The 25936-nt window shown below is 41.7% G+C and overlaps 1 protein-coding gene across 1 annotated transcript in view; it reads right to left on the bottom strand.

Annotated features, from left to right (window-relative positions):
- slc6a1b (solute carrier family 6 member 1b) overlaps positions 1-23674 on the bottom strand; it is a 35658-nt gene extending 11984 nt beyond the window's left edge. The window contains exons 1-12 of the mRNA XM_060835514.1: positions 23577-23674; positions 22159-22617; positions 21640-21771; positions 21029-21129; positions 20321-20430; positions 20060-20192; positions 19038-19172; positions 18836-18939; positions 16132-16256; positions 14002-14114; positions 10666-10797; positions 7422-7524 (exon numbers count right to left, since the gene is read on the bottom strand). Of these exons, the coding sequence (XP_060691497.1) occupies positions 7422-7524; positions 10666-10797; positions 14002-14114; positions 16132-16256; positions 18836-18939; positions 19038-19172; positions 20060-20192; positions 20321-20430; positions 21029-21129; positions 21640-21771; positions 22159-22393 (1423 nt within the window). The 5' untranslated portion in view covers positions 22394-22617; positions 23577-23674. The remainder of the gene's footprint in view (positions 1-7421; positions 7525-10665; positions 10798-14001; positions 14115-16131; positions 16257-18835; positions 18940-19037; positions 19173-20059; positions 20193-20320; positions 20431-21028; positions 21130-21639; positions 21772-22158; positions 22618-23576) is intronic.
- Positions 23675-25936: the final 2262 nt, after the last annotated feature.

Genomic DNA, 25936 nt, shown 5'->3' with positions numbered 1-25936 from the left:
AACATTTAATTTCACATTTATCTTCTTGGTCATGCACCTACATCTTTGGAAAGAGTGGAACCGATGAATAAAAGATGAAAGATATGGGAGATCTTTCCAGCCGTTGAGCAGCATGGATCTGGCAGCAGAATTGTACTCCAGCACATTCTTCAATCCCATGGGCCCAATATTTTTCCACTCAACCACTACCATCAAGCCAGGGATCAACCCTGGTTCAATGGAGAGTACAGGAGGGCATGCCACGAGTAGCACCAGGCATGTCTAAAAATGAGGTATCAACTTGCTGAAGCCACCAAACTGGGCTACTTGCATGCCAAGCAGTACAAGCAGCAAATGGTAGACAGAGCTAAGCAATCCCACAACCAACGGTTCAGATCTAAACTCTACAGTCCTATTACAATCAGTAGTGAATGGTGATGGACAATTAAATAACTCAGTGGAGGAGAAGGTTCCCCATCTTCAACACACTATTGTGAAAAAGATAAGGCTGCAATATTCACAGCAATCTTCAACCAGAAGTGCCATGTGTTCCATCTCAGCCTCCTCCAGTGGCCCTCCAGCATCAAAGATATGTCTTGAATGATTTTGATTCATTTTATATGATATCAAGAAATAGTTGGAGGCACTAGATACTGCAAAGGTAATGGGCCCTGAAATCATTTGGCAATAGTACTGAAGACTTATGCTTTGCTGCTCCACTAGCCAAGCTCTTCCAATACATTTACAACACTGGCATCTACCCAGCAATGTGGAAAATTGCCTATTTATGTCTTGTACACAAGAAAAGCAGGACAAATTTAACCCAGCCAGTTACCACCCCATCAGTCTACTCTTGATCATCAGGAGAGTGATTGAAGATGTCATCAACAATGCTATCAAGCAGCATCTGTTCAGCAATAAACCCTTCAGTGATGCTCAGTTTGGGTTCTGCCAGGACCACTCAGCTCCTAACTTCATTACAGCCTTGGTTCAAACATGGCCAAAAGACCTGAATTCCAGAGGTGAGATGTGAGTAACAGCCTTTGACACCAAGGCCACATTTGACTGAGTGTAGCATCACGGAGCCCTAGCAAAACTGAAGTCAATGGGTATCAGGAGGAAAACTCTCCTCTGGTTGGAGTCATATCTGGCACATAGGAAGATGGTTGTGGTCAGTAATTTCAGCTCCAGAACATCTCTGCAGGAGTTCCTCAGTATAGTGTCCTAGAACCTTCAGCTTCTTCATCAATAACCTTCCCTCCATCATAAGGTCAGTAGTGGGAATGTTCATTGATGATTGCTCAGTGTTCAGCAGTAATCGTGACTTCTCAAATACTGAAGGAGTCCATGTTCATATGCAACAAGATCTGGAAAATATCTAGACTTAGGCTGACAAGTGGCAGGTATTATTAATGCCACACAAATGCCAGTCAATGACTATCGCCAATATGCGACAATCTAACCACCACCCCTTACCCTCACTGAATCCCCCACTATCAATGTCTTTGGAGTTACCATTGACCAAATACTCAACTGGATTTGCCACATAAATTTAGTGGCTACAAGAGCATGTCAGCGACTAGGAATATTGTGACTTAACTCCCCAGAGCCTATCCATCATCTACAAGGAACTAGTAAGGAATAGTCCCCAGCTGCCTAGATGGAGGCAGCTCCAATAATACTCAAGAACCTTCACACCATCCAGGACAAAGTATCCCATCTGATTTACACACATTCACAAACTTAGATTAGATTAGATTACCTACAGTGGGGAAACAGGCCATTTGGCCCAACAAGTCCCTCACTGACCCTCGGAAGAGTACCCCACCCAGACCCATTCCCCTACATTTACCCCTTCACCTAACACCATGGGCGATTTAGCATGGCCAATTCACCTGACCTGCGCATCTTTGGATTGTGAGAGAAAACCTGAGCACCCGAAGGAAACCCACACAGACACAGGGAGAATGTGCAAACTCCACACAGACAGGCACCTGAGGTGACAACTGAACTCAGGTCCCTGGCACTGTGAGGCAACAGTGCTAACCACTAAGCCACTCTACCACTCCAACTTCTACTCCTTCCATCATTAACGCTCAGTAACAACAGTGTTTACTTTCTCCAAGATGCTTTACAGAAATTCACAGCAGATTTTTAGACATTCCAACCCACGAACACTTCCATAAAGTAAGACGGGACAGCAGATAAATGGGAACACCACCACTTGCAAAGTCCCCTCCAAGCCACTCACTATCCTGACTTGAAACTATATTGCCGTTCCTTCACTGTGGCTGGGTCAAAATCAATGAATTCCTCCCTAATGAACTGTGGGTCAACCCACAGCAGGTGGACTGCAGTGGTTCAAGAAAGCAGCTCACCACCACTTCTCAAGGGCAGCTAGGGATGGGCAATAAATGCTAGGCAAAAGTGAGGATTGCAGATGCTGGAGATCAGAGTCTAGACTAGAGTGGTGCTGGAAAAGCACAGCAGGTCAGGCAGCATCCGAGGAGCAGGAAAATTGATGTTTCGGGCAAAAGCTCTTCATCAGGAATAAATGCTGACCAGCCAGCAACACATGTACGCCATAGGTAAATTTAAAAAAAAACATTTGGGGGGAATGTGGCAAGAATGAAAGATTAGATCCCTGATGTTGAGAAAATAATGTCTGATCTGCCCAATCAGGTTCCAATGGTTTGGTCTAATCTCACTGGTAATTACTGAGGACCCTAATTCATTGCATTTGCATTTCAATATTAGTTAATTTTGCCTTGTTTATTTGCAGTACAAGATTCTCGCATGAATCTAGATGATGCTAATCCCTGACTTAAAATTCTGAACGCTACCTGGAGCCTGGACTGGGGAGAAAGAAAGGACCTGGCGGTGGTGGGGGGGGGGGGGGGTGGGGGGGGGTGGTGGGGGTAGACTAGACAGGGGTAGGGGAATGCTTAAGCCCACAAGTCACAACAGGCATAGTTTGATCTCTGTCCCACATGCTTGATCTCTCTCTCTGTCAATGTCTTCCCCGTACCGAATCTTTAGAGGTGAAAACAATTAAAATCTTATATTTAAAAAATTACAACTAAAGTTCTAACCAAAAAGGTTGAAGACATGTCTCTGAAGGCAAAGACGTGCATGCAGACACTTTTCAACAAATCACAGTCTTCAGCACATGTGCAAGCACCTCCCTTGAGCATACTGCTCCATGACGTTAGCAAATGCAGCCTCATTACAATCAAAGTCCATGGATCTGTGTTTTACCATTTTAGAGATTGGATAATCCTGCAAGTTTTGACCAGTCCAGGGTTTACAGGTAAGGTTACCTTACAGGTAAGGTTGCCAGGGAGCTGTAAATAAAACAGTCAGAGCTCTGGACAATCCTCAGTTGGCGCTGTCCTCACTGGTCAGTTTGAGGGTTGGGTTATGGTCTGTCCTGGGGATTTGGATAGTAGACATCAAGGGGGATTATCAAAAGGCATACTGTGCTGGGGAAAATGGGTAACTCAAGTTTGGAGATTGGAGCAATTATGCTGGGATGCAGAAAATGTAATGACTATGAAGGGAAGAGCTCCAAGATGGGATCTGTCAGAGTATGGAATATATGGGGTACAGCATGAGGGAAGATTTTCATAAGTTACTGTCGCTGTGGCATCAATGAGGGAGTAATAGATTGCAGTATTGAGCTCGGGAATATGGGGATATTGATAATTAAATAAAATGGCTGGCTGGGAACAGGGGATGTCCCACAGCAGATGAGGATGGAAGAGATAGCAATACATAAGGTTAGGTGAAAGGTTAGGCAGAGCCTGGAACTTATTCTCATGAGTGCAACCTGAACACCATTTCAACTTCAACCAAATCTGAATGACGGAATAAGGATGAAAAATGGCTGCCAGCACACTCACAGTTGGGGGAGGGTTGTTTGTTTTGTTAGATGGTGTGTTCCTTTGAATGATGATCAGCTCTTCAAAGGTTATTGCATTAACCATGCTTCCATAAACCTAATTAGAAATCTGCCATTAAAATTGCTTTGCATGTGGGGCTCTTTCATTGACAACCTTGCTGTAATTTCCTTCACATGACCTAAGTTCAGTGCAGATGCAGGCAGAGCATACCCTGGGGCACCATTACAGAACACTGTCATCTGCTGGAGCAGCATTTATGCTTTGAAGGTTTGGGAGATCATCTCATCCCAGATCTGCACCAGGTATCCTGGCAGCTGCCATGATGCCAATATTCTTGATATCATTCAAATCCCTGACATGTGAAGGGCTAAATGCCATTTAAGGCTGTCCACAGGGATTCAAGGATTACCTTCTCCAAACATATCTGATGATGCTTTTATGGAATCCGTTGGCCAAGATCCCAGTGCAGCCCCATTTTTCATTAGGCCCATCATGGATACAGATACTCAAGGAGACTCTGATGCTTGGATTAATCTGGAGGGACCTAAAATTCACTTGAATGAGCTTAGCATGCTGTGCTCTGAACAATTAGGGCAGGCAATCAGAAGATACAAGGAGCTGGCAGTGCTGCAGTGGTCTTCCAAGTTATAAGATCAGGACGTTATTTGTGAAGGACATTACTTTCATATGATACAGCAATGCAGCATCAGGTGCATCAAGCTAAACTTAATTAATACCCACTTCCAAAAGATCTGATTTGGGTGAAGGCATTTGTTACATGTGGATTTTTTTGTTGCAAAGGCATCAAACTCTATTTATGCACAAAAGCAAATTAAACTTCTCTGTTTGTTCTTTCTTCATCTTCCCTATCGTGCAATAAAAGTTACCTTTATTGACTTTTTGAATGCATTACAGCATTGGCCGCTTTCACATTCGAGAATGACAATATTATCTGTTCTGATGGGAGGTATGAAGGGTCTGCTTTACTCTGAATTACCTGGTCTTACAGCTAAAGTTACAGTTGATCAGACCATGCTGCTTTAATGTGAATATATATTCACAGACACAAGATTCCATTTACAGTGCAATGCTAGCTATGTGCAGTCAGAAAGTTTTGTTTTTCCTTAAACTCCCCACTACATCCAGGGGCAGTTGGCTGAAAGGTATCTGCTCTGTACTGGAGCCTGTTGGACTGGAAGACTTGGCCATATGACCCCAGTGGTGTTTTAGCTACAGGGCACAGAAGTGCTGAGAGTGTTCTGCTCAGATGCAGGCTCACTCTCCTCAGCTGTAAAATTCACAGGGTTGGGGAATTCCATTTGGAGGTAAACGAGTTGGTACGTTTGTATTGTCTTTCAAGGTGCTTCTCATGGTGAGGGTAGGGGAAGTGCAGGGAGCTCTGTGTGGCCACTGCTCTGTCTGAGTACCTGCTGACACCATGCTGACTCTTTGAGAGGAAGAGCTACCTGCAACAAGGTTGAGGTCCCTTGTCCCCCTGTTGGCTTACTGCCGATGCTTAGCACCAATGACTGAAGCGATTAAGTGCAGGTCTGTTTGCATTTCCAGCAGCCACTGGGCATTCTGCTGGGCCTGGTTTTCCTATGCAGCTGCCAACATCTCTGTGGAGACAGACAAGTGCATGCACGCTCGAGCCAGCATTGTTCTGATAATGTCAATGAACTCCTCTAAACTTTGATCCAGTTTACCAAGTCTCTCTTTCAAACATTTCTGCTGATCCTGTTACTGTCTATGCATTTTATGAAGCTATTAATGACTGGGGTAATCTTCTGCTTATGGCTGATAAGGTGCCTGGTCTCCGGCAGCCCTCTGAGTGCCAGAAGTCTGGGGCATTTCTTCCTCATATGCCTGCAGAGATACATTGGTGTGCCATTCACCAGATTATGAATACATGAATTGAAAGCAGAGATGTAAAATCAGTAAAACAGCCTTGGGTCAGGCTTTTAAGATAAGCCAAGATATGGAACAATACTACATCATAGTTTGACCAAACTATAAAATGTTGATTGACTGAGGAATGTTACCATTTATAATGGTAGCAAGATAGCAGATAAAAAGCACAAGACTAATGAAGTTAAATTGCCAGGCCAACAATTGTACAGTTCATTGTATTCTGTAGTCTGTCAATCCAAGTTAAACCTGTTGGTCTGAGATTTTTGATTAGTTACAAAATGTTCTTTCTTAAAAACTCAGGATTTTACCATTAGTTTTGATCTGGGTTCAGAGGATTGTGGATAATGCAAATTGTCCATATTCTTAAACAGGGAAAATCTTGAAAATACTCTTGCAGGACAATAGGCTATAATATCAATGAGTTCAGCTTTCAGTGAAAATTCAGATTGCCAGGAGTCAGTCAGTAATCAATGTTTTGTTTTACATAACCTTTAAAATATCTGACATGTTGATTTTTTTTTCTCGTTGTCTGACATTGATAGTCTGTATTGGCATCAAGTTCATAGAGGTTATTTATGGCATCAATAGCAATGTATTGATCTGTTGATTTGTTTTAATAGATTGCAGTCAAACAACAGTTCTATTTCTAAGCCAAAAAGCATCATTGCCATGTTCCTGAAGAGAAGTCTGTTATACAGTGTTTAGAAGTTTTATTCCTATCCAAATGAAAATCCTCATGTTGACAATTTTTTTCCATTTTGTACCCTTTAACAAACCTATTTATGCAAATTATGAATGAACTTATTGAGACATGGCTCATGTATGCTAAAATGGACAAGACCAACTGTCAACTGTTAGTTAGACCAGAGATATGCAAAATTGTAGCTTTCCTGTCAATTTTTGAATTCCATTCCAAATTGATGTAATGATTGCTAATTTGGATCTCAAGTGAACGAGCAAGCATTTGTGTTAATAATTTAGGTGTAGATTACTTTTCATACTGAGCATATAAGCAAGTATGTTTGAAAAAGATGAGTAAAATGTTTCAGAAAACAGATTTAATTGAATTTGTCTGCTAAAGGTTTGAAATTATTATAATCTAAGGGATTCCATAACTCTTCAAACAAATACAATTTATTTGGAACACAATTTCTACATTGTTTCACCTAAGTAATAGAACTGTTGTAAAATTATGCAAAAATAGTACACTTTGGGAATTAAAGTCTAGGATTTTCTGACTAAATTTAATTAAATTGTACATATTCCATGTAATTCTTGCAAAACAAAGTCAGGAACCTGAATATTTAATATGTGGTTGGATGTTACTATTGATTTTGCATTGAAACAAACCCAATTACCTAGCTCAATTTTGATTCCCAAATTGTTTTAATAATCTTTTTCAGAGTATATTTGAGCAAGATCTTCAATAATGTGACCCAATATCAAGCTAACTGGTATCAAACTTTTTCCCCATTTTGCCCTATAAAGCTGCGATGTCTGGTGAAACAAATGATTATGAATTCACGATCACTAAAGGAAAAAATGCTGGTATCTTTCAGCTCAGCTCCAATACTTTCAGCACAAATGGCTCACAGTATGAAAGCATATTTAAAAAATCATAATTCTTACCATAGCACCAGGAAATTGAGATGGTTTCAAAGAAAACAAGAAAGAGCAAAGACATTCCACTAGCAGAGTAGTAGTCAAAAAGCTTAAAGACATACAGGCCACCCTAGAGGGAAAAAAAATACATTGTTTATATAACTTTAATGTTTAAGTCCTTATGATACTTCAGCATCTCTTTGTTTTGCACAGATGTTGTGGATTATATCTGGCATCCTAATTATATCATTTTATTGATCTTAGATATAAATAGTGGATTAAATTTCCTAGCAATAGGTGTTTCATGGATAATTCTGATTAAAATAAACCTGTAACATATGCAAAATTTTACAACACACAAATAACATTGCCACATTGTATTTTGTACAATATATCTGATACATTTTAAAGATGCTTTGGCAAAGTTTAGATATTTATCTCTGTGGTTGCATACATATTCTGCAGATGCCTCCCCAGTATTTAAGCATAGACACATGATTAACTCTATATGCTAACAATGATTAATAGTCGCCAGTAATCTGATTGTTTATCTGTACAGTTTTCTGTGGGACAAGCCCAAAGGAATTGTACTTCCACTAAATATTATTTTCAAACATTTTAATTTCTAAGTTAAGCAATTATGTACAGTCTTAATAATAAGTTACTCATTGAAAATGCTGTATAATAAATTTGCCAAGTCAGTTGTGATTAATTATGCATACTTCTACAAATAGTTGCCATATAGTAATATGACAATTCTATACTAAATATGTATTATATTATAATCAAAGTAACTCAATTCAAACATCAATACTAGCCTGTTTGTCCTAAATGTAAGAAATCAAACATACTATTTTCTTGATGAAATTTAGTTTAGGCATTCAAAAGTCAATTTTCTAATTGTTCTTTGCAACAATTAGAATCATAAATCAGTGTTTGGAAACAGTTAAATTGGAGTTAGAAAGAGAACACACTAGGTACATTACAATGAGCAAAAATGAGGAAATGGATTGTCCTGTCATAAGTTCTGATCTATGTGATGAATCTCAGGTTATATTACAAATTGGAGTACCATGGATGATTAGGGCAATTATGTAAAGTTTTAAAGTAAAGGTGCAAATAGTAATGTTGTTCAAGAAGAGCAACTTGAATGAGAACATTTCAAAATTAAAAGAGGATCAAAGTGAATAAAGCCACGAAAAGACAAGCAGAGCACTTGATTTTATATCCAGAGGCACATAATCCAAAAGCAAACAAGTCATGTTAAGTTAGCGTTTATTGATGAGACCCATTTGGAGTACTGGGTAGAATTTTAGCCACCATTATAGGAAGGACTTAAAAGATATTGAAGAAATTCAAGGTTATTTTATTAGGGGTGCTTGTTAAAGGTATGAATAAATCTTAAGAATTTGGGGCTTTTTACAAAACTGAGAAGGTTGAGGGACCTGAGCAGGATGTTCAAAAATGTTAAGAACTATAATACAGTAAATCTTAATAACTGTTTCCATTGATCAGTGCATGGAAACAATGTGGGATAGATCATTTATGTTCTGTACATTCTAAAATGAAGCCTAAAGTATTTATTCACTGTTGGTTTCAAAATCTGGCTTATGCTTTTGAATGCTTTTTGTACAGATTTTTTTTAATGTGAGGTGTTGCTTAAAGCTTTCACTACACTACCTTTGGTTCTGAAATCTGAACACCATATCAAATTTTTACATATTATAACTAAATAATGTCTCTACATTGTCCAAGTCTGAATGCTAGCCTCAGAAGAAGAAATGCTATTCCACAAATACAGTGTGACTACATCTGTATAAATGGTATTGTTAATCACTGAATAGCTAAACACAGCCAATTTATGTGGTCTCAACTTATACCCATTAAGGACTGGATTGAGAAAACATAAACACATTTTGTTTGGCATCCTCTGGGGAAGGAAACTCTCATTGCTCATTCTGAACCAGGTAAAAGACAGTCTAATAATTCTCAAAACAATCCAGTTGCACAATTAAAATTAACCTAAATCTAAATTAACAAAAGTAACATTTATTAATCTTGACAATTAATTAATCTTTTATTAATATCACAATATTTAAATAAATGGCAATGACCATCTTATGATGTTTTTAATTTATATTATTACTGGGTAATTTCATAGGTTGTGTCTCAGCTCTTCACTTTATAGTAGTTAGAAATTTTTGAGACCCCTCATCTTGTACATTTACCGACAGAAGAATTGCAGCAAGTCTCCCTGCTGTTTTGCAGGTCAATGGAACAGAACTCTAAGAATGTTATGCTATTTGATTAATTCATCAAGTGAAACTATTACTGTAGAAAGAGTAAAGTAGTATAGATTTGGCAAAACAATTAGATCTACTTTCAGGATTTGTATATTCCTATATTGTTTAAATTTGAAATGATCCATGCAAGACTTGCGGCAATATTGTTCATTGGAAATAAGATGATATACTATTTTATAATGATATCAGGTAAAGTATTGCTACACTTAACCAGAACTGCCTATTTAAAGTTGAACTATAGTCACTAAGAGACATTAATTCAGTTAGAGATTAATTCTTATTTGTGAGGGAGGTGTGAAGATTGCCCTGATATTCATGGGTTGCTGGTAGCATGCTAGATTGTTTTAATGGGGTTTTAAGTTCCACTAATTATACTGCATCATTGCAATATAAAGGATACAATTATGTATACTCTATTTCTCCATCAAATTTTCTGGTGGAGTCTTGCGTATTTAATAGGAATCCAACTTTAAAGTAAAATTGACAAGAGTGGGCACTCATTGTCAAGTCAAAGGTATTCACAGAATATTAGTTTTAACCAACCCATGATACACTTCCATGACAGGTGGGATTTGAACCCAGACTTTTGACCTAGATATAGGAGCACTATCACTACAACATAAGAACCCCTTGGCTTCTACTAAGATTTTACCATCACCATATGGAGTACAGCAATAAACAAGGACACATAACCCAGTTACATTTTGAAGCTGCTATCCTATTTTCATTGAATGGTTGAAATTAAAATTCACTTTGTGATATAGAATAGATCAGAAATCTGTGAAAATATAAATTTCATACAAGAATGTTGCAAACTTGCTTTTTTTCAATTTCAGCTGAGCCACCATCGTAGTTGAAATCCACAGCAGCAAACACCATTACACTACTTGCTGTTCTTTCAGATGAAAATGATCTATACATAAAAATTTCATGTTTAAAGCCATTTCATTGAAATTATTGTAATTTACCTGGGTAATGTTGGAGAGTCCTATCAAATATGAAATAATACAGACCACCGCAATGAAAATCTCTCTTCTTCCACGTAACAATTTGGGAAACTCATCCACCAAAGCAGTTATAAAGCCTTCCACGGTGCAAAACTGAAAATGAATGAGTATTAGTGCTTCTTAATTAATTAATTTTGCTGTTGGACAGATTAAGGCCTTGTTTGGAATCAGCAGTAGCCTAGGTATAAATACAATATGTATTAACAAATATAAAATTAAAGACACCAACTTGGGTGTTCCTCTATTATTAAGTCATTAATCATCACAGCTTCCTGACAACATTCTTTTGGAAATTAGTTAGTAACCTAAAGGGAGTGCATTCTAGAAAGGGCAGATTTCTGTCTAGATAGGATATAAACAAAACTTTCTGGGGGTAATATTTCCTTAGTCTCAACCCAACGTCTCCCTTTTGTTTCCCAAATGTTTCATTTTCATTTTTATTTACAATTTTTTTTGCTTCCATTGAGTTGCAGTGTGTTCTCCAAATAGGTTTGTGACCTTTAAATTTATTCTACCTTTAAAGTACATTTTCTTCTTGTTTAATTTTTGCCATCTTCTACACATCTTCATGACTACCCATGGTGACTCAGTGGTTAGCACTGCTGCCTGATAGCACCAGGAACCCAGGTTTGATTCCACCCTTAGGTGACCATCTGTGTGGAGTTTGCACTATCTCCCCATGTTTGCATGGATTTCCTTCAGGTGCTTCTTTTCACAATCTAAAAATGTGCAGGTTAGGTGGATTGACTATGCTAAATTGCCCATAGTGTCCAGGGATATGTAGGTTAGATGGATTAGCCATGGGGAATACAGGATTACAGGGGTAGGATGCTCTTCAAAGGGTCGGTGTGGACATGATGGGCTGATTTCCCGGCTTCCACACCATAGGGATTCTATGATTTTACCTCTAACAACACCCTCCAAGCAAAACTGGGCAAATCTGCAGGTCGGCCACACAGTAGTTATACAACAAGTGTGGAGAAAAGTACTGAAAAATAGGCTTATGTACTATAGGAAAATGAATACCCTACTGTTATTTTCTGTCACTGTCTGAATTTATAACTGGAAATGTTATCTGGGAATGATATTTGAGCTTTGATGATGAAAGGCGATTAACACAAACTCGAGATGGATTTGCTCCTCAGGTCCCTGGAAAAGAATCTCATCTTCACTCAACTTCTTCTGCTAGCACACCTGACTTTGGCAACTCATTGCATGAAAAGTGGCATATGTAAATTTCCATCTAGCTCCTCCATTATGCACTGGGCAATCTGGTATACCAACCTACAGCTGAAAAATCCAAGTACAAGGTTCAGCGAGAACAATATCGAACTGTCTTGTTAGAACAATGTGAAAAGGAAAAAAAAACTCAGCTTGAATTTTTTTTAATGTTTATTGTTCATTTATAAATAAATTCATTGATATGAAAATATAGAGACAAAACAGTTTTATTGTCTGCTTTGTAGCTGAATGTCTTGTGTGCTTTTCTACATGAATACTGGCAAATGTTAAAAAACTGCCTGTCTTAATCACTCTTGCTATTAAATGTTGACCACACTGCTGCATTTGCCATCTGCAAAGCCTGTCTCTTCTTACTTCAAATGGAACCTTCCCAACCAGTGTACCGAGCATGAATTTATTTAGACTATTTTTGCAGCGCAGTTTTCAGTGGAAACTTGAATTGAGAACGGAACAATTCTTCACATTGGCATATTTAGACAGACCAGCTTGGACCAATGTTGACACACAAAACATGGATTTTGCTAAGAAATGCAATTTTTATTACAGCTGTTCATTCTAGAGATTGTAGCAAGAGCACGCCAGGGGCTAATCAGTAGTGTTACCCTTAGCAACAGGAGGCTGTTCAGTGCTGATGTGTGGCTGAAGCAAAGCTAGGACATGTCTGTACCTGTCAGACCCAATCAGTAAAGGCATTCTTGGTGTTTATCCCCCTAAATCATACAGAATATTTCAAGCAAATGGTAGAATATGCATCTCTGACTCAACCAAGCAGCTCTACATTTTAATCCTGTTATAATATTAAATACCTGTATAATCAACTTGATTTTCATTGTGTGTAAAGTGAAGTGCTTCTTTTACTGTAAATCTAACAATTCAAATTTGTTCAAGTAGCATCCTTTTAAATGTTTAACTGCTTGAACAAATGTTAAATGTTATTAGCAACAGCAGTTCAGAACATCATAGAACATAGAACATTACAGCGCAGTATAGGCCCTTTGGCCCTGGATGTTGCGCTGACCTGTGAAACCAATCTGAAACCCATCTAACCTACACTATTCCATTTTCATCCATATGTTTATCCAATGACCATTCCATTTAAATGTCCTTAAGGTTGGTGAGTCTACTTCTGTTGCAGGCAGGGTGTCCCTCTACATTGTCTTATATCAATTACCCTCAATTTAAAGCTATGTCCCCTCATGCTAGGCATCACTATTCGAGGAAAATAGCTCTCACTGTCACCTCTATCTAACCCTCTGATTATCTTATGTCTCAATTACATCATCTCTCAACCTTCTTCTCTCTAACAAAAACACCCTCAAGTCCCTCAGCATTTCCTTCTCTCCATATCAGGCAATACCCTTGTAAATTTCCTCTGAATGCATTAAAAAGCTTCCACATCCTTCCTATAACGTGGTGACCACAACTGTACTCCAATACTGCAAGTGCAACCACACCAGAATTTTGTACAGCTGTAACATTACTTCATGGCTCCAAAACTCAATCCCACCACCAATGAAAGCTAACACACCATATGCCTTCTTAATAACCTTATCAACCTAGGTGGCAACTTTCAGGGATCTATGCACATGGACGCTGAGATCTCACTGCTCATCCACACTACCAAGAATCTTACCTTTAGCCTAGTACCCTTTATTCCTGTTGCTCCTTCCAAAGTGAATCACTTCACACTTTTTCACATTAAACTCCATTTGCCATCTCTCCGCCCAGCTCTGCAGCATATCTATGTCTCTCTGTAACCTATAAACATCCTATAGAATGATCCACAACTCCACTGACCTTACTGTCATTTGCAAATTTGTTAACCCATCCTTCCAAACCCTCATCCACATTAATTGTGGACATGTATAAAGATTGTTGTTGAGCCAGTTCTATATATTCTTGTCAAAAATGTTAATGAACTGTAACTTTTTTTTAAAGAAAAAGAGCCTGAAGTTTCCTGATTCAAAACTCTATTCAAAAATGAGCAATCAATAATTCTTATCACTGACCCAACAGATACAACAATTCTTAAAAAAGGCTAAAACTGAAACATACCTGGCTGTCAATTCCAAGCATCAGTAACATTGAAAAGAAAAGAATAGACCACAGTGGAGATATGGGTAATTGTGTCACTGCTTCAGGGTATGCTAAAAATGCCAGACCAGGACCTTTGAAAATAAAAGAACATGAAATAAAATCTGCCTTACTTTCAACAGCAAACATATCTACATGATAAATATGTTCTAATATAATTTCTGTAAGCTAATATTCACTGTGGGCACACATTATCAAAATGAATGCAACGTTTTAGAAAGAACTAAATGAAAGAAATTGACTGCTCACAGGCTATGCATAGATTCATGATCAAGAATCAACCTGTTAAAGTTCATAGGAGAAGGTGAGAACTGCAGATGCTGGAGAGTCAAAGTTGAAAAGTGTGACGCTGGAAAAGCACAGTAGGTCAGGCAGCATCCGAGGAGCAGGAGAATCAACGTTTTGGGCATAAACCCTTCATCAAGAATGTGGAGGGGGAAGGAGGCTGAGAATAAATAGAGGAATGGGGCTGGGAAGGAGGTAGCTAGGAAGGTAATAGGTGGATGCAGGTGAGGGGTAATAGGTCAACGGGGAGGGTGTCCCCCTGGAGTGGTGAGAAGGGAGATGGACAAATAGGACAGGTCAAAATTGGAGGGCTGCATCTGGGATGGGGGAGGGGAGATTGGAAACTGGTGAAGTCAGTTAAAGTTCATGCCAAGAAGAAGAAAGTATTTTTAAACTGCAGAAAAAAAAACTATAAAGCTTTACATCCCATATTATTCTCCAATGGCTTCTTGGCTATTTTCTGTCTGATGTAATATATTTCAAATGATTGTTAGCGAATTCACAGGAAACCATGTACGATTACTGATTGGATATTGCACCTCATTGAAGACTCCTTGAAGAAAACCATGACTCTGCACTTTGATTGGTTGCCATTACATCTGAATTCCAAACATTAAGTTACATGTACTAAACACACATTCACCCTGACAGATTTAATACATATTGGTGATCTAGCTGAAATAATAGCAATAACTGAAAAACTATTCGTTTCAGATTTGCAGCCGGAGATCTCTAAATCCTTCCAGGCGCATAGGAATAAAACATAATCTCTGAAAATTTCAATTGCACCTTTTGTTTTTTTCGCTTGATCTTCTTGCTTGGTCATTAAGGGAGTGTTGTCCTTCATCCAACTTATTTTAAAAATCTGCCAAGTGGTATCTTTAGGTTTAGTCTCATTTACATGACAGCATGAATGCTGCTTGTTGGTCCTCTGAGGTACCTGTCAGTGTTGAATCTCCGCATACTGTTTGACATGAAGAATTGTGCAGGAATAACGCATTTGGAATTTGGACTGCGCTGTGTTAGATTGGTGTTGCGTTTCGGTATAGCGACTTCATTCACTGCGACACCATGGCCTCGATTTTTAAAAGTTGGACCTAACATCGGGAGTGGCGATAAAGGTTGTACAAGTTAGGTTTTGCCTTCTGAATATCACTGGAGACTTCCAAGTCTTTGAGCCCACACTTGGATAAGGATTAGTGTCCCGGATTACCAGTGCGGTATACTCCGTGCTGATGAAGGTTGAGGAGTACGTGTTCTGAGACGCAGGCAGTTAGATCACCTCCAACTTCTCCAGATTGACTAAAAGGCCAAATCACTTCACCAATATTTTGTGAAAATGGCCTCCAACAAACTGTCTTCTGCGTGAGCAATATTAGCTCGGAAACTCTATCCTCTCCCGTGGCCCAATGACGATGAAACTCTTTCAGAGTGGATTTGATCCCTTTTGGACTAGTTCACATTTGTTCAGAATGAGCTGCATAAACCGAGACTTGTCCTATTCTTGAGTATTTATAAGATGAGGGATGGAAGAATGTTGAATACAGGCGGGCAAAACTATCCCAACATCAGAAGCATATCATTTTATCAGCGGAGTACAAAACCCAGGTCATCCGAAACCGCCTAACGAGGGCGAGTAATAGGCAAATAAATCATAGCGTCTTGTCTACAAAGACAAATATTCAGGGATTGACGCCGAGGACATTACCCGCGTCTTTATTGCTCCAAGAAAGTCAAAGTGTGTCTAAATGTATGCACTGGAGGTTGGGTTAACCTGTGAAACAGCGTAAAGACGCTGTAACATACCTGAAGCAGCCACGTCCGCGATAGACTTCTTTGTCACATGTGCCATAAAGCCCACGATGGAGAAAATAACAAACCCAGCAAACATACTGGTGGTGGAATTTATGCAGCAGACCACAATCGCGTCTCTGAAATAAGGGAAAGAGAAAACGAAACATTGATTTTGTCCCTAAAGGTTGTAACGACTAGAAACCACTCATGGACATGAATGGAGCGATGCCATGCCATAGTGGAAGCTGAGCTCCCGCTTGGGACTCGCCAAACTGATATGTCAGATCAGATGAAGCCATCTCATACAGCAGGAGACTATATCACAACTGGGTTAGAAAGGGCCTTAGCATCTAGGGTCCCTGTGTGTATCCAAATAGTTGGTCATGACATTAATATAGGCTGGGAAGCGAGTCAGCTGGAGTGACACGGTGGCTCAGAGGTTAGCACTACTGCCTCACTGCGCCAGGGACCCGGGTCTGTGTGGGTTTCCTCCGGGTTCTCCAGTTTCCTCCCACGGTCCAAACATGTGCAAGTTAGGTGAATTAGCCATGCTAAATTGCCCACTGCGTTTAGGGACATGTAGGTAAGGGAAATATAGGGTAGGGGGAATGGGTCTGGTGGATTACTTTTCGGAGGGTCGGTGTGGACCTGTTGGGCCGAAGGGTCTGTTTCCACACTGTGGGGACTCAATGAAAGCTGCCTCCTGTGCAGTAGTTAGCTCTTGGTATTCTCTTAATTGTGAGGTAGTTAGAAATAAAAATTATTGTATAATTTCAAATTTCAAGTTGTTTTCTAACGGGTCTCCATCCCATTCAGTTAAATAGATTGGGGAGAGTAAGGCCCAGTTACATACCGCTCCCAATAATGCAGAAGCCAAACCCACCTCCAAGTGACTGAGGTCAGTTTGAAGTAAACATTAGTACGAGTTACCGGCGCAAAAAAATACTACACCGTTGTAAACCAGCGAAGGATATGCATTGAGCACTGATGTTAAAAGATTTAAATTTCTGAAAGCATCTGCTCAGCATAACAAACTAGCAGTGATTAAGTGAGGCAGTCCTGTATTAGTGGGGCAAACAAAACATCGGGACTTAACTTCCACTGAATTTAACTTTGCTGGACTAAATTCCACCTCAGAGGCCATCCAGGATATTTACCAGGATGTTTCCTGAGCTGCAGAGTTTTCACTGGGAGAAGAGATTGGACTGTATAGGAGCTTTTTCGTTGGAAGCGGGAGCTGAAGGAAGATCAAACTGAATTGTGTAAAATCATGAGCGGCTTAGAGTCATAGAGACGTACAGCACGGAAACAGACCCTTTGGTCCAACTCGCCCATGCCGACCAGATATCCTACGTAAATCTAGTCTCATTTGCCAGCATTTGGCCCATATCCCTATTCATATACCCATCCAGATGCCTTTTAAATGTTCCAATGGTCCCCACCCCCACCACTCCCTCTGGCAGCTCATTCCATACCTACCTTCTGCAAAAAGTGTTGCTCCTTAGGTCCCTTTTAAACCTTTCCCCTCTCACTTAAACCTGTGCCCTCTCGTTTTGGACTCCCCTACCCTGGGGAAAAGATGTTGGCTATTTGTCCTATCCATGCCTGTTGTGATTTTGTAAGGCCACCCCTCAGCCTTCCATCCTCCAGAAAAATCAGCCCCAGCCTATTCAGCCACTGCCCAAACTCAAGTCCTCTAACCCTGGCCGCATCCTTCTATTTTGTTTTTCTGAACCCTTTCAAGTTTTACATCATCTTTCCTATAGCAGGGAGACCAGAACTGAACACAAGATTCCAAACGTGGCCTCACCAACGTCCTGTACCTGTACAGCCGCAGCATGACCTCCCAACTCATATACTCAATGCATTGACCAATAAAGGCAAGCAGATCAAATGCTTTCTGCTCTACCCTGTCTACCTGCGAGTCCACTTTCAGGGAACTATGAACATGCACTCCAAGGTCTCTTTCAGCTAAGGGGCAGTACTAGTCCCTTAGGTTCAGAACTGCAGAAATAAGAGATCATTGATTTAGATAAAAGGGAAGAGGTTGAGAGAGGAACGTTATCACCCTTTCAAATGAGGATAAGCAGAAAGCCTCATAACTATAAAAAAATGTGCAAATGCCCTAACCATTAAGTGTAGGGGAATGGACGGGCGCAGGAAGGTGAGGGAGACTGAATAGTGGTTTTGGTATTGGCACGCACACAATGGGTGGATGATTTCCTTCAGTGCTGGAACTTTCTACCCCTCTGCGCTGTACAACATTGAAGCAATCTGGGCAACAATTTATGGGCTCATTCCCCAAGGAAGATGTGGCTCAGCAGATACTGTGGTAAAATGTAGGGTCATGGGGAGAGGCACCCCTCCTGCGGAAGGTTCTGGTGAGGTGGGGAGGAGCAAGTGCAAACAGTAACATTCATCCAAATATCACATGTTTACAAGAGCAAAATAAAAGTCGTGCGATTAGAGCTGGAGGGGCAGGAGAAGCTCTTTGATCGCGAACAGGCAATTAGTATTTTTAAAAGGAAAGCAAGTATTTCAGGAAAATGGGGAAAGTAAAACGTGACAAGTTCTCATGGGAGGCTGTTGCTGGCACACTGGGCCGAATGGTCTCCTTCTTTGTGGCGTGACTCTGGGTCCACACCGGTTTACTGTATGAAAAACGATGCCTGGACATGTGCAATCTGTAACGATAAGAGGATTGGGGCAGCATTACCTGTAAACATTGTTGTGGAAGGTGTTGTAGCTTCCAAGAGCCACCAAAGAACCAAGACCCAGGCCATAGGAGAAAAATATCTGTGTGGCTGCATCCAACCATACCTGAGAGAGAGAGGTTTTTCAGGCAGTAAGTGAGAACTATAGCACTTTCACTTCTCTCTTAACAAGAACCACGAGCATAAAGATGGGCGTTGACGTACCTCTGAGTCTGAAAGGCGGCTGAAATCGGGGGTTATATAAAACAGGATTCCTTCTCTTGCTCCAGGCAGCGTCACTCCGCGGAAAAACAAAATAAGCAGCATAACATAGGGATATATCGCTGAAAAATAAACTACCTGTAGAAAGACACCAGTCTTCAGGATTATGTAAACGTTTATGTTTCTTTTAACACACTTCATCTACATCAGGATTTGTTTCACACATCCTTCTATAACTATATTGTAAAGGTTTAGTCCTAAGATTCGTGCAAAATATGTCACAGAAGCGCAAACACTGGCTGTCAGGTGTATCCCTGTGTTTGTCTGATACGTGTACAATTGCTTCAAATGTTGTCGTGAAGTCTTTATTACTTATTTCCCTGTTCATTTAAGCAGGACTGTTTCTGCGATGCCATTGGGAGAGCAGCTCTTAGATTTAGGAGGAAGAGAAAAAATTGGAGTTATGCATAAGACATGCATATTGCATCCATTAAAACTAACGGTGGCGATGAGTGTGGATGGGGGATCGAGGATGCTTGGATTGTTTGGGGGTTCGAAAGCCTTTCACTGCCACTTTTGGATACACCTGAAATTTGGTTTATTCCCGCCTCATAGAGAATGGCTACCTTTGATAAAGTCCATGGAACTTTCAGAGCAATGAGGAGACCACTGTTGTCTGTCGACGTAGTTTTAAAAATATCAACACTGGCTCGATGGGCCGCATAGCCGCCTTGGACACCCAATGTGTGTGGTACAGTGGTACTGTCCCTACCTCTGGGTCAGGAGTCCCACTTGCTCCTGGGAAGTGTGATAACGCGTTCGAGCGGGTTGATTGACAATATCTGTATCTGGCCGCTCTCTGCATGCTCCAAATGGTCAGCCAAAGGCGTGGAGGAAGCATTTAGGGCAAATGATTTGGTGTCTCAGCTGAGGAGCTAACGCCATCTGGCCGCAGTTGGTTTAATGCCGCAGGGCTCCCTAACGACGCTGGAGAAGCAATTTCTTTCAGTAAGGGATCACTTTACCTTTCCTGTCCAGCTGACGCCTTTCCAAATGCAAAAATACACCAGGACCCAAGCGATGGCCAGAGTTATTGCAAGAGGAGGTCTGATTTGTCCAGGCTGGTCCAGTCCTTCTGTTAACTGGTGCATGTTTCGTCTGTGAATATAGTTATGCGTTTCTCAATAGCATGTTTTATTCCTGACCGACTATTTCTGTAACAGTTAACCTTAAATCGCAATATTAAGACCAAAAACAAAATCCAAACACGTAAAAGGCTATCTTACTCCCAGAATTCCACAATGGGGCTGGTGAGATTAGTGGTATTGGTCATGCTGTAGTTTGAGAAACAGCTCTCTGTGTTCCAGGCGTTCCCACAGCTTTGCCAAGGCAGTTCCTGGTTAGAATAAAACACAGTGCAAATAGATTACCTACAGTGCAGGGAAAAGGCCCTTCGGCCCAACAATTCCACACCGACCCCCCGAAGAGTAACCTTATTTCCCTCTGACTAATGCACCTAACACTATGGGCGACTTAGCATGGCCAATTCACCTGACCTGCGCATGGACCGTGTACCAACTCCACTCAGGCAGTCGCCCGAGGCTGGAATCGAACGTGGGACCCTGGTGGTATGAGGCAGCAGTGCTGACCATCAGGCTGGTTTCTCAACAACGAGCCACTTGAATCTGGCATGGTGACTAACGATTCTTTGTTGTTTGTAACCTTTACTTTCTGGTTCATTGCAATCCACCTTCCCCCACTCCCTTAGCTATCAGTGGCTGTATTTTATCCTTTAGCACTGTCATATGGGGCAGTGATAGTGTCACTAACGCTGACCCTAAAGGCTCCAGGTTCATAGACCCACCGACATATTTCATACCATATTCGGACAGGTTGATTTTAAACTGAATTCGCGGTGTTTGATTGCCGAGGGACTATAAGGACAAGATAACAACCAAGAGAACTGAACTCGCCAATAAACAGAAAGGACTTACTGATGTGAATGAATTGTACAAGTAATATATGGCCCAAGCAATGATGACGACGTAGTAGATGTTGAGCCAAAAAGAGAGGACTGCAGCGGCCAGACCAACACCTGAAAGCACAAGAGATATGGCGAAATCCGACATGTTAAACAGAGCACATCTCAGCCAACAGGTTGGACCATAGTGTGGAGAAGACTGTTAAGAAAGGCGGCCGGGCCGGGGCAGGACAAGGGCTAACAGTATGAAGTACCTGTTCACCGTGTTATTATTATCATCGGGAATAGCTTCTGGGAAATCCTAAGTGATTGTGGCTGACTTTTTTTTCTTCAACTTGGAAACACAGTTAAACTATAGTGGCCTAAACGATTGGAATGTGTCACTGGGAAATTATCATTGGCTTTATAAAATAAATAAACCCAACAGAGTGGTTGGAAGCGATGACAAAAGCATTACTACCGCCGCTCTACTAAGAGAAATGATTTCAACTGAGTTTGCAATTCTGCTACCTGGATCGAACACTGAGCTCGGAAACAGCGACAGCGTGTATCTCTCAAAGGCAGCGCTGTGTTCTGTTGCTTTACACACTGACCAAGTGCTCACCCCGCCATTGCAGACCGTACCTTTGAACATTGGCGCTAGTCTCCAGATGCCCAGTCCACCGACAGACGTGTATTGGCCCAACGAGCATTCCAGGAGGAAGATTGGCATCCCCGCAAAGATCAGGGTCAGGAAGTAAGGGATGAGAAAGGCTCCTTTGGAGGACAGTGAACGGGATTTTAGATACCGTTAGAAAATAGGCGACCTCTCAAATAAAGATATGGCTAGATCTAGATACTTCAGACAAAAAAAAAGTTACACGGAAAGGAAACGGGTTGGTCATGCCAATGAGTACATAAATTGCCCCGTTACTATATGTTAAACTCTTTTTTTTCGATCTAAAACGGTTGTATTGGATTATGTTTTATATATATACTTGAAATTGACTATTCAAATTCTACGTATTAAAAATAATGCGGATCTAACAATATTCTATGGGTCATAAAGCTTTTGAGACAGTTGATATTTGAGGCAAAATTAACTTTCTTCCCTATAATTCAAATCCAGGAGCGATGAAGTATCGGTTTATTGAGAAGGCGTACCTCCGCCGTTTTTCCCACAAAGATAAGGGAACCTCCATACGTTTCCCAGACCGATGGCATATCCAATGCAGGAGAGCAGGAAGTCAAATCTTCCTCCCCATTTCTCCCTCTCCGGGATTGTTCTGGTCTTCTGCACCTTCACCACCAGCGTTTTCGGCTTGTCGTTCGAGGTGGGCGCCTCGTGGAGCTCGGTGGAAACCTGCCCGTCCGGCGTCTTCGAGCCGTCGGTCGTCATCCCTTTCAACTTGGGCGCCGAGCGTCGGGGAGTCGGTCGGAAATTTTCAGCACCGGACCACGTGGAAAGCAGCTTCGCGGTTCTGTCTGACCAGCTCCGGGAGAGAAAACAAATCAACTCCAATCCGAGAGGAGCTTGGAGGCAGCGGGAGAGAGAGAGAGAGAGAGACGGGCACGGACTCGGTGGAAACGAGCGGCCAGACTGAGCCAGAACCAAGAAGGGGGCTGCAACGAGATAAGGAAACGCAAGGTCACGATAGAAACAGCCACGGGCACGTGTTTTTCCACTCTGGGTTTTGCTGGAAGTGGAGCATATCACGTCATGTTAAGAGTGTCTCTGAAATGGATACCACAGCACAATCCCACCTCTAGCTTAATGGCACCTCACTTCAACACCGTTCCCCACCCAGGGCTGGCTACTGAAGATAACGTGGAACTGATACCACCCCATCGCTCCCCACCCAGGGCTGGCTACTGAAGATAACGTGAAACCGACACCATCCCGTGAAAGCATCGCCTCCACACGCCCACAAGCCTGTCCCTCACTGCCAGCTACACATTCCCCAGTGCTCCTTCGCTCCGAGCCCTGTGTAAACCCCTCGCAATCGACCTGTCGCTTCCTTCATCCTTGTGTTCGTCTCCTGGACATTGTCACAAAGTGATCGCGGTCACATTTACGCAGAGGCCAGGTACAGCTGCATGGACTTGGGGACCCTCGAACTCTGACATTTCACCTGTCAATTTCTGCCTATTCCTGATATGGGTCAAAAAATATCCCCTTGTCGCTTTGAATTGATCCATGGAAAAGATCGCCAGCAAACCACCATCACCCCCCCCTCTCCCCACCCCCCAAACCCATCCCAGCCGCCGCTGAATTTTCTGGAGATGAAATCGCCTCGACCCTTCTAACGCCTTAGAAATTCCCACAGAGTCCGGCGCATTCTGACACATTCAAAGTTTTCTTACGGAATCCATCGGTATCACGACACAGCAGCACAATCTGGCACGGATCTTTTTTTCAAACAAGTGCGATTTTTGTTGTATTTCAAGTTAGCTCAACTCAATTCAATTTAGCTTAATTGTCATATCGGTTACTCTCCCCCTCCCCAATCCCCTCACCGCCAACCCCCTCTTTCTCTTATTCACATCGATAAATATCTGGGGATGGGATAAGGTTCACTTACTGTTGCACAGCTCGGGCTGAGCCCGTGTTTACTGCTCCAAGTTGCTTGTCCCTTACTCCTGTCGAGGACCAAGTCTTTGTCGTTGCCGTTGGCTTTTTCTCCCCCCCCCCCCTCCCAGTTTTGCGAGCCCCCTCCCCACCTCCGAGCTCAGAGCATTCTCTGCCCAACAGTGTGTTGCTGCGAGTGTGCGCTGCTGCGAGTGTTCCGCTTCAGCTTCGCCGAGCGGAGGGAAGCGGAGGGGCAGGGAGCAAGGAGGGATGAGGCTCCCGCGCAACTCTCTCTGCTCCCTCCAGCGACAACGTAGCGTGCGGCGCCCAGCCTGCTGCCACTCTCATCTACAAAGCGTCAATGTCATCTCAAAGTCACATCCACTGAGAGAGCAGTGGGCTTCGCTTCACTGGCCCCTTCTCCCCACGCCCCCCCCTCCCAACCCACCCCCTTTTCTCTCCAGCCTTTACGCATTTTGCATGTTTTTATTGGTACTTGCTGACTATTTCAAAACATGCTATCACTGTGCAGAGGCCAAACACATGATGGGCTGATCGGAGCGCCAAGTGGGAAGTATTAGCATTTTTAATAGGGCGGCACTTTATTTTGAAGATTGAATTCTGAACGCTTCCCCACATGCTCCTTCGGTAACACCCGCAGGATTTTCCTCCTAATAGCTGAAATATTGGAATGCATGTTCTCGACAGCATCTCTGCTATTCAAAACACACCACTGGGATGAAATGTTAAACGTGTTTGCTTAACTCGTTGAGTTACATGAGCGAAAATGGACAACTAAACGCGAAAATGATAATATTTGTTCCGATTCACGTCCAATGTTGCGAACTCAAAACGGTATGAACGAGAGGAAATGGTTAGTGCGTGAGACTGGGCCCCATCTGAATGAAGAGATTATAGATTACCTACAGTGTGGAAACAGGCCCTTCAGCTCAAACCGAGCCTCCGAAGAGTAACCTGTCCAGACCCATTTCCCTAACACTATGGGCAATTTAGCATGGCCAGTTCACCTGAGCTCCACATCCTTGTGATTGTGGGAGGAAACCAGTACAGTTGCTGAGTTTGGAGTTGAACCTGAGACCCTGGTGTTGTAAGACAGTAATGCTAACCACTGCGCTGCCTCACAAAGTCATTTACTGTTTTCTCAGGGTAAGGAAAAAATTCGGTCAATACAAGAAACCAAAACACACATCAATAACAAAGATGACGACCTGATACACAAAATATATAACGTCAAGTTTTGTGTGAAAAGCCGTACGAATTCATTTCACCCACAATCCACAATTTCAGGGGAGGATTTGGAACCTTGGGGTAGGAGTAGATAAGAAGATGTAAGAGATAAACTGAAAGTAGTCTTTCCAATCTTCTTAACTTTACACGTCAGAGGAGAAAAGGCCCTGTCTACCCAAAGTGTGGAACACATGCCTTTGCTTTCGACTTCCAGTAAACGGAGGAACCGCTCACGAGAGGAAAGGGAATGGATTCATCCAAAATGCTCACAAAATTGTCCCTTTAACCCAACCTTAATCATAACTACTTTAATTAAACTGGACACAATGGCTTCATCCAAATTGCTCGCAAAATTGTTCCTACAACCCAACTTTAATCATAACTACTTTAATTAAACTGGACACATGAAGGGTGATCAGTCGATTCGCCTAAATCCAGGAGCACACAAGGAAAAGGCATATACCTATCTAATCAAACCCATTGATGTCCTCAAGCATGCGTCACACAGAATATCGTATACACTTTTACTTAGTAATATTCCAGCTTAATGTAATTCAGGGGAATGATATGTGATTGACTCGTTTGAAATAAAGTCTTCCTCTCTCTCCCTATCATACATATCAGTTAAGGTTCATAATGAAGATGACCGAGCTCTGGATAGAGATTGGAAAATGGGAACAAATGGCTTTAAATATTACGGGAGATGCATGCTTCCATTCTAATTGACATTTGTAATCTAAAGAAGTTTTAAGTTATCAACTCTCCCCTATTTCTTTCTCCACGTTGTAATTTTCAGTAAACAAGTACACGTCAATGAAACGACGTGGTCTTCTCAGAATAGATGTCGTGTCTTTAACTGGGAGGGGTTATAAGCTCCAGCCAGTAACCGCACTCACTGTAATGCTGGCGTTGTATGTGAGATACTTCACCATGTTGTTTGGATGTAATGAAACCGGCAGCGAGCCGGTAGCACCTCTTTACTGCGAGGTGACCCAGACCCTAATTCTTCGGATGCTGACTCCTGTCCCAGAGTTAGAAATAGACGTTGCGATGATTAAAACGTATATCAAAAGTTAGATTTTATCAAATGCACTAAACAACAAACCACCTCATTCGGCAAGACGT

Source organism: Hemiscyllium ocellatum, chromosome 14 (genome assembly GCF_020745735.1).
Source record: "Hemiscyllium ocellatum isolate sHemOce1 chromosome 14, sHemOce1.pat.X.cur, whole genome shotgun sequence".
Lineage (NCBI taxonomy): Eukaryota > Metazoa > Chordata > Chondrichthyes > Orectolobiformes > Hemiscylliidae > Hemiscyllium > Hemiscyllium ocellatum.
The sequence above is the reverse complement of the archived record's forward strand: the minus strand, read 5'-3'. Positions and strand labels throughout refer to the sequence as shown.